At 38.1% G+C, this 13,371-nt stretch overlaps 1 protein-coding gene across 2 annotated transcripts in view; it reads right to left on the bottom strand.

Annotated features, from left to right (window-relative positions):
* EBS1 (EMS-MUTAGENIZED BRI1 SUPPRESSOR 1) overlaps positions 1–13,371 on the bottom strand; it is a 106,662-nt gene that overhangs the window by 23,819 nt on the left and 69,472 nt on the right. For both annotated transcript variants that reach the window (XM_088964733.1, XM_088964734.1), the window contains exons 23-24: positions 8,012–8,113; positions 1,957–2,104 (exon numbers count right to left, since the gene is read on the bottom strand). In XM_088964733.1, the coding sequence (XP_088820859.1) occupies positions 1,957–2,104; positions 8,012–8,113 (250 nt within the window). The remainder of the gene's footprint in view (positions 1–1,956; positions 2,105–8,011; positions 8,114–13,371) is intronic.

The following is a 13,371-nucleotide window of genomic DNA, read 5'->3' as shown; positions in this document are numbered from 1 at the left end:
GTTCTCCAAGATGGCACATTTGACTCATAACAAGACATCAGATGCTGCAAACGTTGTGGCTATATTTGTGAAAGAGGCTGTGTGTCTTCATGGACTTCCAATAACTATCGTTTCTGATAAAGACATAATGTTCATAAGCTATTTAAAGAAAACTTTATGGAAGATGCTGAATATAGAGCTGAAATATCCTGCTCCCTTCCGGATGCAAACTGATGGACAGACAGAGGAGGTTAATCAGAGTTTGAGAGACCTATTGTGATGCCTTGTTAGAGATCATGTTTCTAGATGGGATCTGATTTTACCAATAGCTGAATTTGCTTATGATGGTTCTGCCAACAGGTCTGCTGGTAAATAGTCCTTTTTAGGTAGCAACAGGTATGCATCCTTGAGGACCCATTGATCTTGTGTGTTTGCCTCCAAAAGCTAGTAGTAGTATTGAAGCAGAAGGGTTTGCTTGCCACATTTGTGAGATTCATGATTATGTTTGAAGAAAGAAGATTCTTACATAGTTCTGTTGACTTTCAAGGAGAAAAGGTAATGGTGTGCATACGACCAGAGAGATTTCCTAGAGGTGCATACGACCTGAGAGATTGCCTGAGAATGGTTCTATTTTCAATGTGGAGGATCTTACAACCTACAACGAGTCTTCAAGTATTCCACCATCTTCTTTACCAGATCTATAGTTGCCCTCTACAGCCTTTGCAAACTCAAGAAACCCAAGTGCTTGTCAAACCTCTGCTCCAATATTACTAGGATTTTTGACATGGGTGTGTCCCATATGACAAGTATTTCGTCAGACTTTACACAGAAGCTACCTTAAAGGGTGGCAGAAACTTAAATATTTCATCGCATACTCTAATATTTTGTACGGGTGAAGTAAAGCTTGGCAATAATCTTTCTCTCAATTGCAACCACAAGCTAGCCCTTCTCACAGTGTTGGTTGTTCCAAGTATTTTCAATCTATAAAGTTAAGGCACAATGATGCAGGAGCTGAAGAGTCAAAATTGGAGATTTATGATACTATATGTATTTCTGTATTTTTGGACAGTTGGGGTATTTTTGTCATTATGAATTTTCTGTGGGGACCAATAATAGTTTTGATTGTCTAGTTATAATTTGTTTTATTTCAAATTTCAGTCATTGCATAAGTAGGATAAGAGTTATTGAGTCTTCTTTGAATTGAAATAGGATATGACCAGTGTTTTAAAATGCGGAGGCGTGATGCGAGGTGTTCCACTACCTAGAGGCGTGAGGTGTAGTTCAGAACACATGAGGCGTAAGCCTCCTCAACGCAAGAGGCGTAAGCTTCCTCAACACAAGGAGCCGTAAGCCTCCTTAAGAGGAGGGGAGTAGGGAGGAGGATGAAGAGGAAGGGGGGATCTCATTTTTTCTTTATTTTTAATAAAAATATTTTATATTAAGAAGAATAAAGATACATAACATTAGTTGACAGCTACCCATACCCACATCCAGATATGTTGTAGACTTGGGATCAAACTTGCCTTTCAGACAGAACCACAAAATCCAAACACATAATCAATACTGCTTAAGTCATTCTTCAAGCTCTATCCTAATTATATGTGGTCAGCTACATGAATCCAATTTCACCATTCCATTATGTTTAATGCCATATCCATTGTTAGACTATTACTGCTTAAGTCATTCCCCACTACTTTGATCCATGTCCTTTTTGGTCTTCTATTCATGTGACTACTTTCTCTCATTTTAACCTATTGGAGCCACTCCTAGGTTCCTACCAATGACTACATTTCTCAATTCTGACCCTATCCTTTCTAGTTCTTACACTCATCCATCTCAGAATACACATTTCTGCTATACTCATAATAAATATTAAAATCAAATCATAAAAAAAAAATCAAAAATAGGTTAAGAAGAATTCACAAGATATTGTGCATAATAAAATATTAAAATAAATTTATATCAGAAGAAACTCACCAAGGGATTGAGAACAATCCTCATGCTTGGCTTAATGCACTTCCAAAGTATGTGGAGAAGAGGAGAAAGTTTCTGGCCTAGTGGACTTAATGGATCAACGACAGCATCAATATGAACACTTGAATTCTCATTGTTCAACACAATAGCACTGTAAAATAAAACACTAAATATTAGATTTGACAAAAGATAATGTAGCCCCAAGCATGTCTTGGATACTGTTTGGCAAAGAGTAGACTGCATATTTTGACAATAGAATGAATGAAGAGGGTATTTATGCCTTTTAATGTACAAAGGTGTTTACATCCAATAGAGTGGAGAATCAAATGCAACCTTTTAATTCTAAATCCCCCATCCCTCTTTCTTCACCTATATAAGACTTATGATATGACACACCCCAGTCACCCCATAAAAGCAATTTGTTCCAACTTCATAATAAAGTTACAATCTCATGAAAATGTATGCTTTGCAAACATGAAAAGAGAAAAACTGCTGATCTGTACTCATTCTTAAAACCAGAACTGAATGATGATTTGATAGTTTCACGAGTAAGACCCCATGTTACTTATAATAATTGAACAATGAGGGTAATTACATCTCTGACCCTAGATAGGTGGCTGATAAATAAAAACAAATAAGAGACTAAAATCAGAATAGGCCCAATGGCCCAATTACTATAAAACTAAAATAGGAAAAAGTAATAAACAACAGCGCAATCCAGCCCAATTTAAAATAGCTCTCTTTTCTACACTCCCCCTCAAGCTCATACAAGGAATCATTAGAATAAGTATAATCACACGTTTAAGCAAGGTTCTAAATATCGATACGCTCGATATGCCGGTGGTATGGGTGTATTGGGCGGTATCGATAGTGTTTCTTTTTTTTTTACTTTTTTTTATTTTTTTCAAAACCGGTTCAGGGGGGGCGGTTTAAGGCTCCTCCACCACCCTGAATCGGTCAGAACCCCAATACACCCTCTGTAGGGGCATATCGGGGTGCTCCTGATACGTGTCGATTTTTTGAACCTTGCATTTAAGGAATCAATAGAATAAGTATAAAGCATGGAGTAGTTAATAAACCTCTTAGTCTTTTAGCCAGATCTTCATTGTGCATGTCATTTACTTGCCATTTTTTACTTTTGTGGTTTTTGTTACTATACGTTCTGATTAGATTGATAATCCTCTTTTGTCTTTAAGTAAAATAGTTAGCCACTCACCCAAGAATCCCTATTTGTCTTTAAGTAAATATTTTTAAAAACTATGATGATTTTAATGAAATATTGGAAAGTTTCTAATAATATTCTAAAATATTAAACCTTTTTTTGATAAATAAGTTCTTTTATTAGATCGAAAAGATTAGCTTATACAAGCAACCCTTGGAGAGATGTGAGCTGCGACCTCTCCCACTAAAGATGAATACAAAAAAAAAAAAAAAAACAGTCATGCCCAATACAAAAGTTCCCCAGCTGCCCCTTGTTTGGCTAGACAATCTGCCATGGCATTTGCTGACTCCCCACCCATTGTATTCTTACACGCATATTCCCTGTTAGCATCTTAAACTTGTTAACTTCATTCCTGAAACATCAAACTACTAACTCTGGGTTTTGCAGCCAGCTTATAATTAACTTGGAGTCCCCTTCCACTATTAATTGCTCCACCCCTAGTTGAGTTGCAAACTCTACACCTTCTAGGGCAAGCTAACAATTCCGCACTAGTAGAGTCTCCCACTCCTAAAGGACCATAGAAGAAATTACCACATTTCCAGCCTCATTTCACAAGACCCCTGCCAACCCCAAAGAGCCTAGGTTACCCGGACTACTACCATCAAAATTCAGTTTCAAAGAAGCCTTCAGGAGGAGGTGCCCAGCTCATTCTTACACTAACCTTGGAAGAGGAACAACCTGCCACTGCTGACCAATTCCTCCAAATATCGTTAAACGAGAATTAGTGGAACAAATCTAGAGAGATTTCAGACAACGAATAACCCTATTCAAGACACAATCCTTAATTTATGGTTTCTTTCCTTCTCTTTGAAAATTCTGGCATTCCTTTCTTCCCAAATTGTCCAAATCAATGCAGCTCTTGCACACTAACACATAATTTTACCTCTTTTCTGTTGCCAAGCAAAGGTAGAAGGATCAAAAAGCATGATTATTTCTGCAAACAACATCCAATTGCACCCAACCAAAGAGAGAAGCCAATCCCAAAACTCTACAATCAAAGAACAGGAAATTAGTAAATGGTAACAGTCCTCACCTTGGGATCTGCAAATGATGCACGAATTAGAAGAAATACAAAGGGAAGGACTTCTCTTTTGTAGATTATCCAAGGTATTTACTTTCCCATAGTACACTTCTCAACGGAAAGCTATAACCTTAGGGGGAATAGGCCTACACCATACTTCCTTAAAGGGGAAAACCTGCTGAGAGTGAGACTGGCAAAGGGATTTGAAGAAAGAAGCACAAGAGAAGAACCCTTCCAAATTCTATCGCCTGGTTCAAAGAGGCTTAAACAAACTTTCTCAAGAAGGCTCAACAAGTTGGCTAAACACCAAATTTCCTCATCCCTTGAACTTCTATGGAACCCAAAATCCTAAGTTGGTGCCCAAGGAGTTTCCAATGGGGAGAGAAATTTGGAACAACCTTTTGTACCAAGAAAAGAGAATAGAGAGGGGAGAAGTACCTTCAAGGGGACATCTCCAACCAAAGTATCCTCCCAAAAAAGGATGGAGTTGCCATCACACATACCATACCTGGTATAAGTGAAGAACTGAGGAAGAAGAATACCATGCACTACCTTCCAAGGAGTTGCCAGATTTGCCTGTCGTGATACACCAGCATCCTATCCATCCTTTTAGTAGCCATGAATGCTTTCTATCACCTCATGCCACAATCTTTCTCTCTAGGGGGCACCACCACAGCCGCGTCCCCAATAAAGCTGTATTTTTCTGAATTATATTCCCCAAACCTAGGCTCCCCTTCCTCTTTACTCCTACACACCACCTCCCACTTAAGTGAGTTTATCCATTTTCCCCAAGTTCCCAAAGAAAGTATCCCATTAAATTTCCAACTTATTAGTTTCCCCAACTGGAATCATAAAGACAAAGAGGAAGTAGGTTGGAAGGTTCACAATTGTAGCCCCTATAAGGTGATTCTATCCCCCAATGAAATGTATTTTTTATTTTTCACGAGGCCAATCTCTTCTCAAAATATTCTACAATTAGGCACCAAAACCTACTCTCCCATGGATTGGCCTAAAGGAAGCCCCAAATAGGTCAAAGGCCAAGTAGAGATATAACACTCTAAGCACTCTGCAATAGCCTTCACTTCTATTAATTCCAAATTGACTCCTGCTATACAACTCTTTTCAAAGTTGATTCTCAAATTAGTAATATTTTCAAAGCTTCTAATCAACGCCTTCAAACTTCTCGCACTCTCAAGATCATCCCCCGCACAAAGAATTAAGATATCATCTGCAAATTGGAGATGGGTAACTGGAATTTCACTTCTACCAATTCTCCACCCTCTAACTACACTTTCCCTATCAACCCTCGACATTAATCTACAAAGCACATCAACTACTAAAGTGAATAGGAAAGGTGAGAGAGGGTCCCCCTGCCTAAAACCCCTACTAGCTGGAAAGAAGTCCTTCATCACTCCGCTCAACATAAATAAGTAATGATAGGAGCTAACACAACCTAACATCCAATTACACCATCTTTATCCAAAGTCACAGTTTCTTAAAACTTGGAAAAGCAACGACTAGTCTACCATATCATAAGCCTTTTCAACATCCAGCTTGCACACAAAGTCTTTTCTACTAGATCTCCTCATATCTTCCACACTTTCATTGGACCAAAATCTGGTCGATTATTTGTCTCCCTTGTACAAAAGCCCCTTGCGGTTGGCTGATTAAGGAGGGAGAAATTCTTTAAGCCTCAAGGGTAAAACCATCACTAAGAATTTATAGATACTCATCACCAAATTAATTGGTCTAAAATCCTTAGGCTGAACAGCATCAGGATTCTTAGGGACAAAGAGCAAAAAGGTAGCATTGACTCCCAGGCTCACTATGTGATTATCTACAAATTCCTTAAAGACATCATACAAATCATATTTCAGAACTTCCTAACAATCTTGATAAAAAGCCATTGTAAATCCATTTGGGCATGGTGCCTTAGATCTATCCATCAGAAATACTACCTTTTTTATTTCATCTTCTTCAAAACTTCTTTCCAACTACATAATTTTTTCATCTCCCAAACTTTCCCAATCCAACACTTCCAAAGGCAACCTTTCATTCAATGGCCTTCTATAGATGGAGTCATTCACAAAGGTTCTGGCTATTTCATCACGATTTGTAATCATCTCCCCATTTGCCTCTAACTTGGCCACAAGATTTTATCGTCTTCTTCCATTTGTTAGATCATGGAAGAATCCAGTATTCCCATCAACTTCCTTAATCCACTAGTGCTTTGACTTTTGTCTCCACCAAATCTCCTCTCTGAGTGGAACAACCTCCAAATCCTTTTTCAATTGCCTTCTCATTTCCAATATCATGTACATTTATGACCCTTTGGGATTGACTCTCATCCATTTCCTCAATCCAAGAGATTAAATTCATTTTTTTCCACAATACTACCAAATTGGTCCCTATTTAACTCCTTCAATTTCGGTCTTAGCCTCTACAATTTCTTATGAAACCTTATCCCCCTTCCACTTTACCCCCCTTAATTCTTCATTCCACCATTCCTTCACTTTATCCCCAAAATCTAGTGTATTAGCCACATGTTATTAAATCTAAAAAGCCTAGGCCCATTGACAAACGATTCCACACCTATCTTAATGAGGCAATGGTCAAAAGTGACCCTAGGCAAAGCTCTAGAAATCAAGGTTCCCTAACGACATTCCTAGGCTAGGTTGAAGAGAATTTATCCAAATTTGAACACAAGGGGTTTCCTTGGAAATTAGACCATGTGAACCTAGCTTGAATGAGTGGGTTCCGTTAGTTTACAATCTTCTACAAAGCCATTGAACTTCACCATGCATGTTGTAATTGATTGCAAAGGATTACTAGTTTCCCAAATGCCAAGGACCATCCCATAAACCTTGAACCGCAAACAACTCTTCCAAAAATTCATTCCTTTCTTTATAATTGTTAGGGCCATACACATTAGTTAACACCCAAATGAATACATACTTCACATTCTTAAATTTGATAGAAACAAAGAATCTACCTATCAGTTGCTCCACTGATTCCACTACCTCATCCTTCCATACTATGGCAATTCCCCCTAATGCTCCCCATGATGGAGACAAGCCCCTTGATCTATAAAAGCTTCTGACCCATCTTCCATCCACTTCAGGCAATTTTGTCCCTTGCAACATAACAATATCAGGTTTTTTCCCTCTTTAATAAATCCTTAACCGTTCTCCCCTTTCTTGCACTCTTCAACCCTCTCACATTCCAACTTATAATTTTCATTGAAACTCTTCAATCAGGGACCCTTCTTAAACCCAACTTTTTTACTTATAGTTCCTTCTCTCTTCCCTCCCACTAAACTTTAACTCACCCTTAATGTCAGAGATTAGTCTCTCCACTTCAGCTCTTTGAGTCAAAATCTACAAGGCCACAATTATCACTTTTATATTTGACTGTGCTCAGAAAGAGCATATAATTTCTTTTCTAATTTTTCTATCTTTTCCATTTTTTTTTAATTTCCCAATTTTCAATTTATTTTTTATTTCAATAATTTATAAATTAAAAAATATGCATGGAAGGCCTATGCATCTTGCAGCGCTTCATGCTGCATGCCTCAATAGATGAATACTTTGTGTCATACATGCGCATTTTAACACATTTTGTTCAATTACAATGAGAGAAAACCTCATAGAAAACAGAATATATAACAAAATCAAAAACAAACAAAAATGTAACCTTGAAAAAGCTCTAGACAAGAAACAAATATAAAATTTAGACTACAGAACTAGGGTCAGAAATATAGCACGAATAAAAGCTTTAAACAAGAAAAAAAATAGCAATAGATGAATAAAAATTACCTGTATTTTGCATTTAAAATTTCAAAACGAGCACTATCAGAATTGCGCTCTCGGAGAGACAATGAAGAAGAAACAAGCATGATAATATCACTGATGTACTTGCTGCAAGTAAAATTCAGAAGATTGTCACCAGAAAGAACTCTCTAAGGCAATTATATTAATATATGTTCCCCAAGTTGTCTACCAATGTCAATAATGAAGTAACAAATTCTACATGACAATTTTTTAGAAGAACTACATGATTTCTGTTTGCAAATGAGTATTCATCTTACACTTCTAGTTTATTATTCTTGCCACATTTCTAATGGAGAAAATAAAAAACGAGAAGCAAAAAAGAATACAAGAGTAAGAGAGAGGCATTTTAATCTGAGGATTGCTCAAATTTGAAGTTAAATAGTTATAATAAAGCTTTAGCATCTATAAGACTATAATTACACATTACTTTTCCACTTCAACGACAAATACTACTTACAACTTTGAACTTAATCTTCAACTCTATATACAACACAATATAACCAAAAACAAAAACTGCAAATCCAGGTAAGAACTCTAAATTGCTCCAATCCAAAGAGAAAAAGATGCATTTCCCTAAGGTTTCAAATAATTTCCAGAAAAAAAAATCAAACTTTGAATGTTTTAAATAAGTTAATTAGACTAACCATACCAACATATTGGGAACTCAAAGAATAGCAACTGATAACAATGGGTTCATCAGAAAAAAGATTTTTCTTATTACAGTACAAAGAGCAATTGGTTTTACAAGCTTTTCAGAAGCTGAACAATGTCAATAGAAAAACCTTGGTTTCACTGCTAACTTTGGTCCATATGGAAGTGCAATTAATTTGTAGAAGTTGTAGGGACAAAACCATCATCATCATCTAGGGTCAGCTACACGAATTCTGTTTTACCATTCTATTCCATTCAGTGTCGTATCTATTATTAAAGCATGGGCACTTCAGTCACTTCTTATTACTTCTACCGAGGTCTTTTTCGGTCAGTGCATACCTCCTCTAGCCCCCTAAGCTTGTAACTGATCACGTTTTTTAATAGGTATTGTATATACTTTTCTATGCACATGATGAAGAAATTTGTCTTAGAAGGTAAAAGTCGAAGCCAGTTGGTTTTGAAGTTCAGGGAAGAAGGAAGAACCACCATTTACCAAATAGGAGAAGCAGTACAATGGCCGAAAGGATTCATCAATGGGGCTTTGTTCACCATTAAGAAAGACTGGTGGAAAAGCACACTGGAAGTTCCAAGAAGGTATCAAGTGATTCTAAAATACAACCAGAAAGGGTTGTTCTTGGAGGCTTCAGGATTTTATGGAAGGAACAAGAAAGAACTTATCTGTCATCTAGAAGGACATAAAGGATGGAGATGGAGTTTGATGGCACAGCAGTTGCAGCTTGCAAGACTTGCTATCACTTAAAGAAGGTGAACTAGCTAATTGCAGAATCCCCATCGTCAATCAAGGAGAACCCTTTGAGAACTCCTCTTCTGAGAGCCCAAAGTTTGAAGGAGAATCTGAAAACTGTGTGCTTGAGGAAGCCTTCTTCCCAGCCTTTAAAATCAATCTTCTCTTCAAAACAAACTGGCTTCGACTTTTACCTTCTAAGATGGTAAACTTTAGAACAGTGCAACTGAACTTGGGGTGGTTTCTTTAGAAATTGGTTGTTCTCTTGCACCAAGATGAACGTAGAAGTTGGAGCAATTGAGATAAAATTGATTGGCTTACCGTCACTTTGGAGAGAAGAATTGGAGGTTGAAGATGATGCTGACCTGGCAGCTAGGACCACATGTAGCAACAAAGGAATGGGAGAAAAGTGGAAGCGGAACAGTTGAAGGTAGGGGCCCAGCTCGAGCTGAGCCTTGAAAAACAAAATATTTCAAATATTTCTGAAGTTAATCATAAAAAGGCGAGCAGTGAATCGTGCTTTGAAGCTACTAAAAGTGGAGCATAGCTGACCAAGTCCTATCGATTGGAGGCCATCCCATTTAAATATGAAGGTTGGGAGACTTTTAGACCCAACCAATTCTGATCCTGTGGGCATTGCTTTGAGCTAGGGTGTGGGCCCAAGCATGAACGCTTGTGGGCCCTTGAAAGTGGGATCATGTAACTTGTTACAATGTCACATGGGCCATACTAAGGACAGAAAACCACATCATAATCATCTTATTCCGACCAATTTGTTCACTCAAAGACTTGCTCTCGTCAAAATGGAGAATTTTGATAGCAGTAAGGTCAATCAGTTTAGGAAGGGTGGACAAGAGAAAGCCTTTAGGCTTTAACAGGTGTGGGATGTTAGGAAGGGGTGTCTCGACCAAGGTTTGAAAAAAAATGGGAGAAAAGTGGGGTTGGGTGATTGCTGAGCATGATAAAAGTGGTCAGCAGAGGATTGTGACAGCATTAGAGATGAATCCTGTTGAACACCAGTCTTCTACTATGGATGGCAATATTCGATTCTGCTCTCAGATTGTTAGAGATTCTGCAGCGATTTCAGTGTTTTAAAAGCGCAAGGCGCAAAAAAAAGCACAAGGGCCAATTTGAGCCTGAGGCACAAGGCGAGGCGCGCGCCTTTTTAAGAAAGGTGCAAAATTACAAAAAAAAAATCTAAAAATAAAAAAAAAGTCAGAAATTTCAAAATAAATGCCATAATTTTTAAAAAAAATGAAAAAAAAATCAAAGAATATTAAACATAATGTTAATAAAAAATATAAACTTAAATTTCAAAATATATGATTTAGAAAACCTATTATCTAAAATTAAAATACATAAACATAACATGTAAATTGTATTCAAATGAAATTTTAAAAATAAAAGCAAGCATATAAAGCATTTTCAAGCATGTAAAGCCCACCATCTCTTTTTTTCCTTAATTGCATTGCTTCAAGTAGCTAATGTGATGTAAAACATATTGCATTCTTGATTCTATGAGTCTTTTTTGTATCACGCCCCTTGAGGCAAGCTCGAACAAGTCTATGTTAGGGCCTTTTGTACCCCCTATTTGCTGATGTTGTTCATTCATTCATTTCAATAAAATATCTTCTTATAAGGCAATGAAAGTTGTAAAATCATTATTTTTTATGTGAGAAATAAGAATTTAAGACCCAAAGATAGACTTGTTCGGGCTTGCCTCGAGGGGCGTGGTCGGGGGTCTGGGGGAAGAGCCCCCGGCCCAGCCATTAGACTCAAAAAAAAAAAAAGCAAAAAGTGCAAAATTTTAAAAAGGTGCATTCCTAGGCTGAGGCGCATCAGACGCACGCCTAGGCGCACCAGGTGCACGCCTTTTGAAAGGGGTGCACCTAGGACCTAGGCGAGGCGCATACCCCAAAATGCGCCTCGCCTGTGCGCTTAGGTGTGCCTATTAAATCTCTAGGTGATTTGTGTCTCCTCTGAGCTTGAGGTTGTTGCTACAGCATCTCAAGAAATGAGGTACGATTCCAGAAAACCAGCTTTATTGATCTCTGAGGAGGTTTTCACTACTGTGGTAGAGAGGTCGGAAGAGGGGGAGGAGGAAGTTGGGGAAGGATGGCAGTAGCATTGGCTGTTAACTTGGACCAAAGGAGCAAGACTAAAGAGGAGTCATTATTGGGGTGATTAATAAGAAAACATGTAGCTCAAGACAGCCTAATGTTGTGCATGTGACAAAAATCTTTTCTAGGTTGAAGCTTGGTAATGTCAAGGACAGGACCTATGAACTCATTGAATTTTCTCATACTTCTAGTGACCCTTCCCCTACCTCCATTTTTTTCTAACAAATATTTGATTATGACAAAAATCTCCCCCTAAACACCAAGGTCCCTCCCACAATCCTCTAATATCTGAGCTTGGCCCATCCACATTTGTCAGAACCCATTCAAACCCATCATGTACATTCTTCAGTTTTACAAAAACTGAGAATTTGCCCACCAATTCCTTAATACATTGCATTCTTTCCTCCCTCCGGACTATAATTATGCCCCACGAGGCTCCCCGAGACAGGGCAAAGTCCAACTTATATTCCTTTCTCCCCAAAAACCTTTAATCCACTTGCTTTCAACCTCCTGAATTTTAGACTCCTAGACCAGCATTATATCAGGCTTTTCTTTCCTCAACACTTCCTTAATTGCTCTTCTCTTTGTGGCACTCCCTAGACCCCTCACATTCCAGCTAATAATTTTCATGGTCACAACTGACAATGTTCCCCAACCCTTGACTACCTACAGTCCTCCCTTCCTACTTCCTCCCTAACACTGAGCTCCTAATCCCCTTCAACAGCATTAATGAGTTTATCAACTTCATTCAGCTTTCTCCTTCTCTTACCCCCTTCTTATTACCTATCTTAGGTGGCGGTTCCATCTCCTTAGCATTATCCACCTCATTATCCATCTTAAGCCCCTTCCGAACGGCCAAGTCAACCACAGAGTCTTCCCCAGCTACATGCCCCTACTCGTCCAATTAGGTTAAAATTTCAAAACAATGAACTTTCATTGTCCTTTATCTAAACCACTTGTAAGCCTCTCAAGATCATCTTTCTTTAACATCTCTGATTCAAGGTTCTCACCCTCTGCAAGTTTTTCACCTACTCCCTCCTCTCCCGACTCAAAAAAAACAGGGATGGGAGCTGGTAAGTCTGCAGAGGCAAAAGAAGAGAAATTAGTACCCAAATTTAAACCACTAGTGTTGCAGAGCTTACAGGGAGAATGTGGTGGAACTAGCACAACTGGTAAGAAAACATCTACTTTGTTTCCCTGTTCTTTCGTGTTTCTCTTTCGGGCGATATCTTATTACCTCTCTGTTGTATTTCTTTTCCTTCTTAAAGAAAAAGTAGTTCCACACATCCATCTTAGCATATACATTTATGCCACACTCATCTTTTAGAAAAGTGTATAAGAGCAGCTCTCCTTTGGACTATTTGGGAAGAGAGAACTTCAAGAATTTTTCAGGAGAAGGAAAGAACCATTCTTGAGGTCAAGGAGTGTATTCTTACAAAGACTATTTTGTGGCTGAAATCCTTAAAGCTCTTTGAAAAATACTCCTTTGATGATTTAATGAGGAATTGGTCTACAGTTGCCCTCACTTCCTCTAAGAAGCCTAGAGTTCAAGTAACTTGGACTCTGCTGATGGAGGGTTTTGTTAAGCTGAACTTTGACAGGAGTAGTCAAGGTAACCCAAGACCGTCTGGGATTGGTGGTGTACTGAGAAATGAGAACCAAGGTTTAAAATGTCAATGTCAGTGGAAATGTCAGCCATCTTGTTTCAAATTATTAAGAAAATCTAAGAAATTAAGGTTATAGACAAAACAATACGTTCTGAAGTTGCCCTGTAAACCTTAGATTCAGAGCTTCATGATAAAATTAGTTAAAGCAAAATTTAAACTCAT

The sequence above is a fragment of the Nelumbo lutea genome, chromosome 1 (genome assembly GCF_056320005.1).
Source record: "Nelumbo lutea isolate HS-2025 chromosome 1, American lotus-T2T, whole genome shotgun sequence".
In the NCBI taxonomy this organism is placed as follows: Eukaryota; Viridiplantae; Streptophyta; class Magnoliopsida; order Proteales; family Nelumbonaceae; genus Nelumbo; species Nelumbo lutea.
The sequence above is the reverse complement of the archived record's forward strand: the minus strand, read 5'-3'. Positions and strand labels throughout refer to the sequence as shown.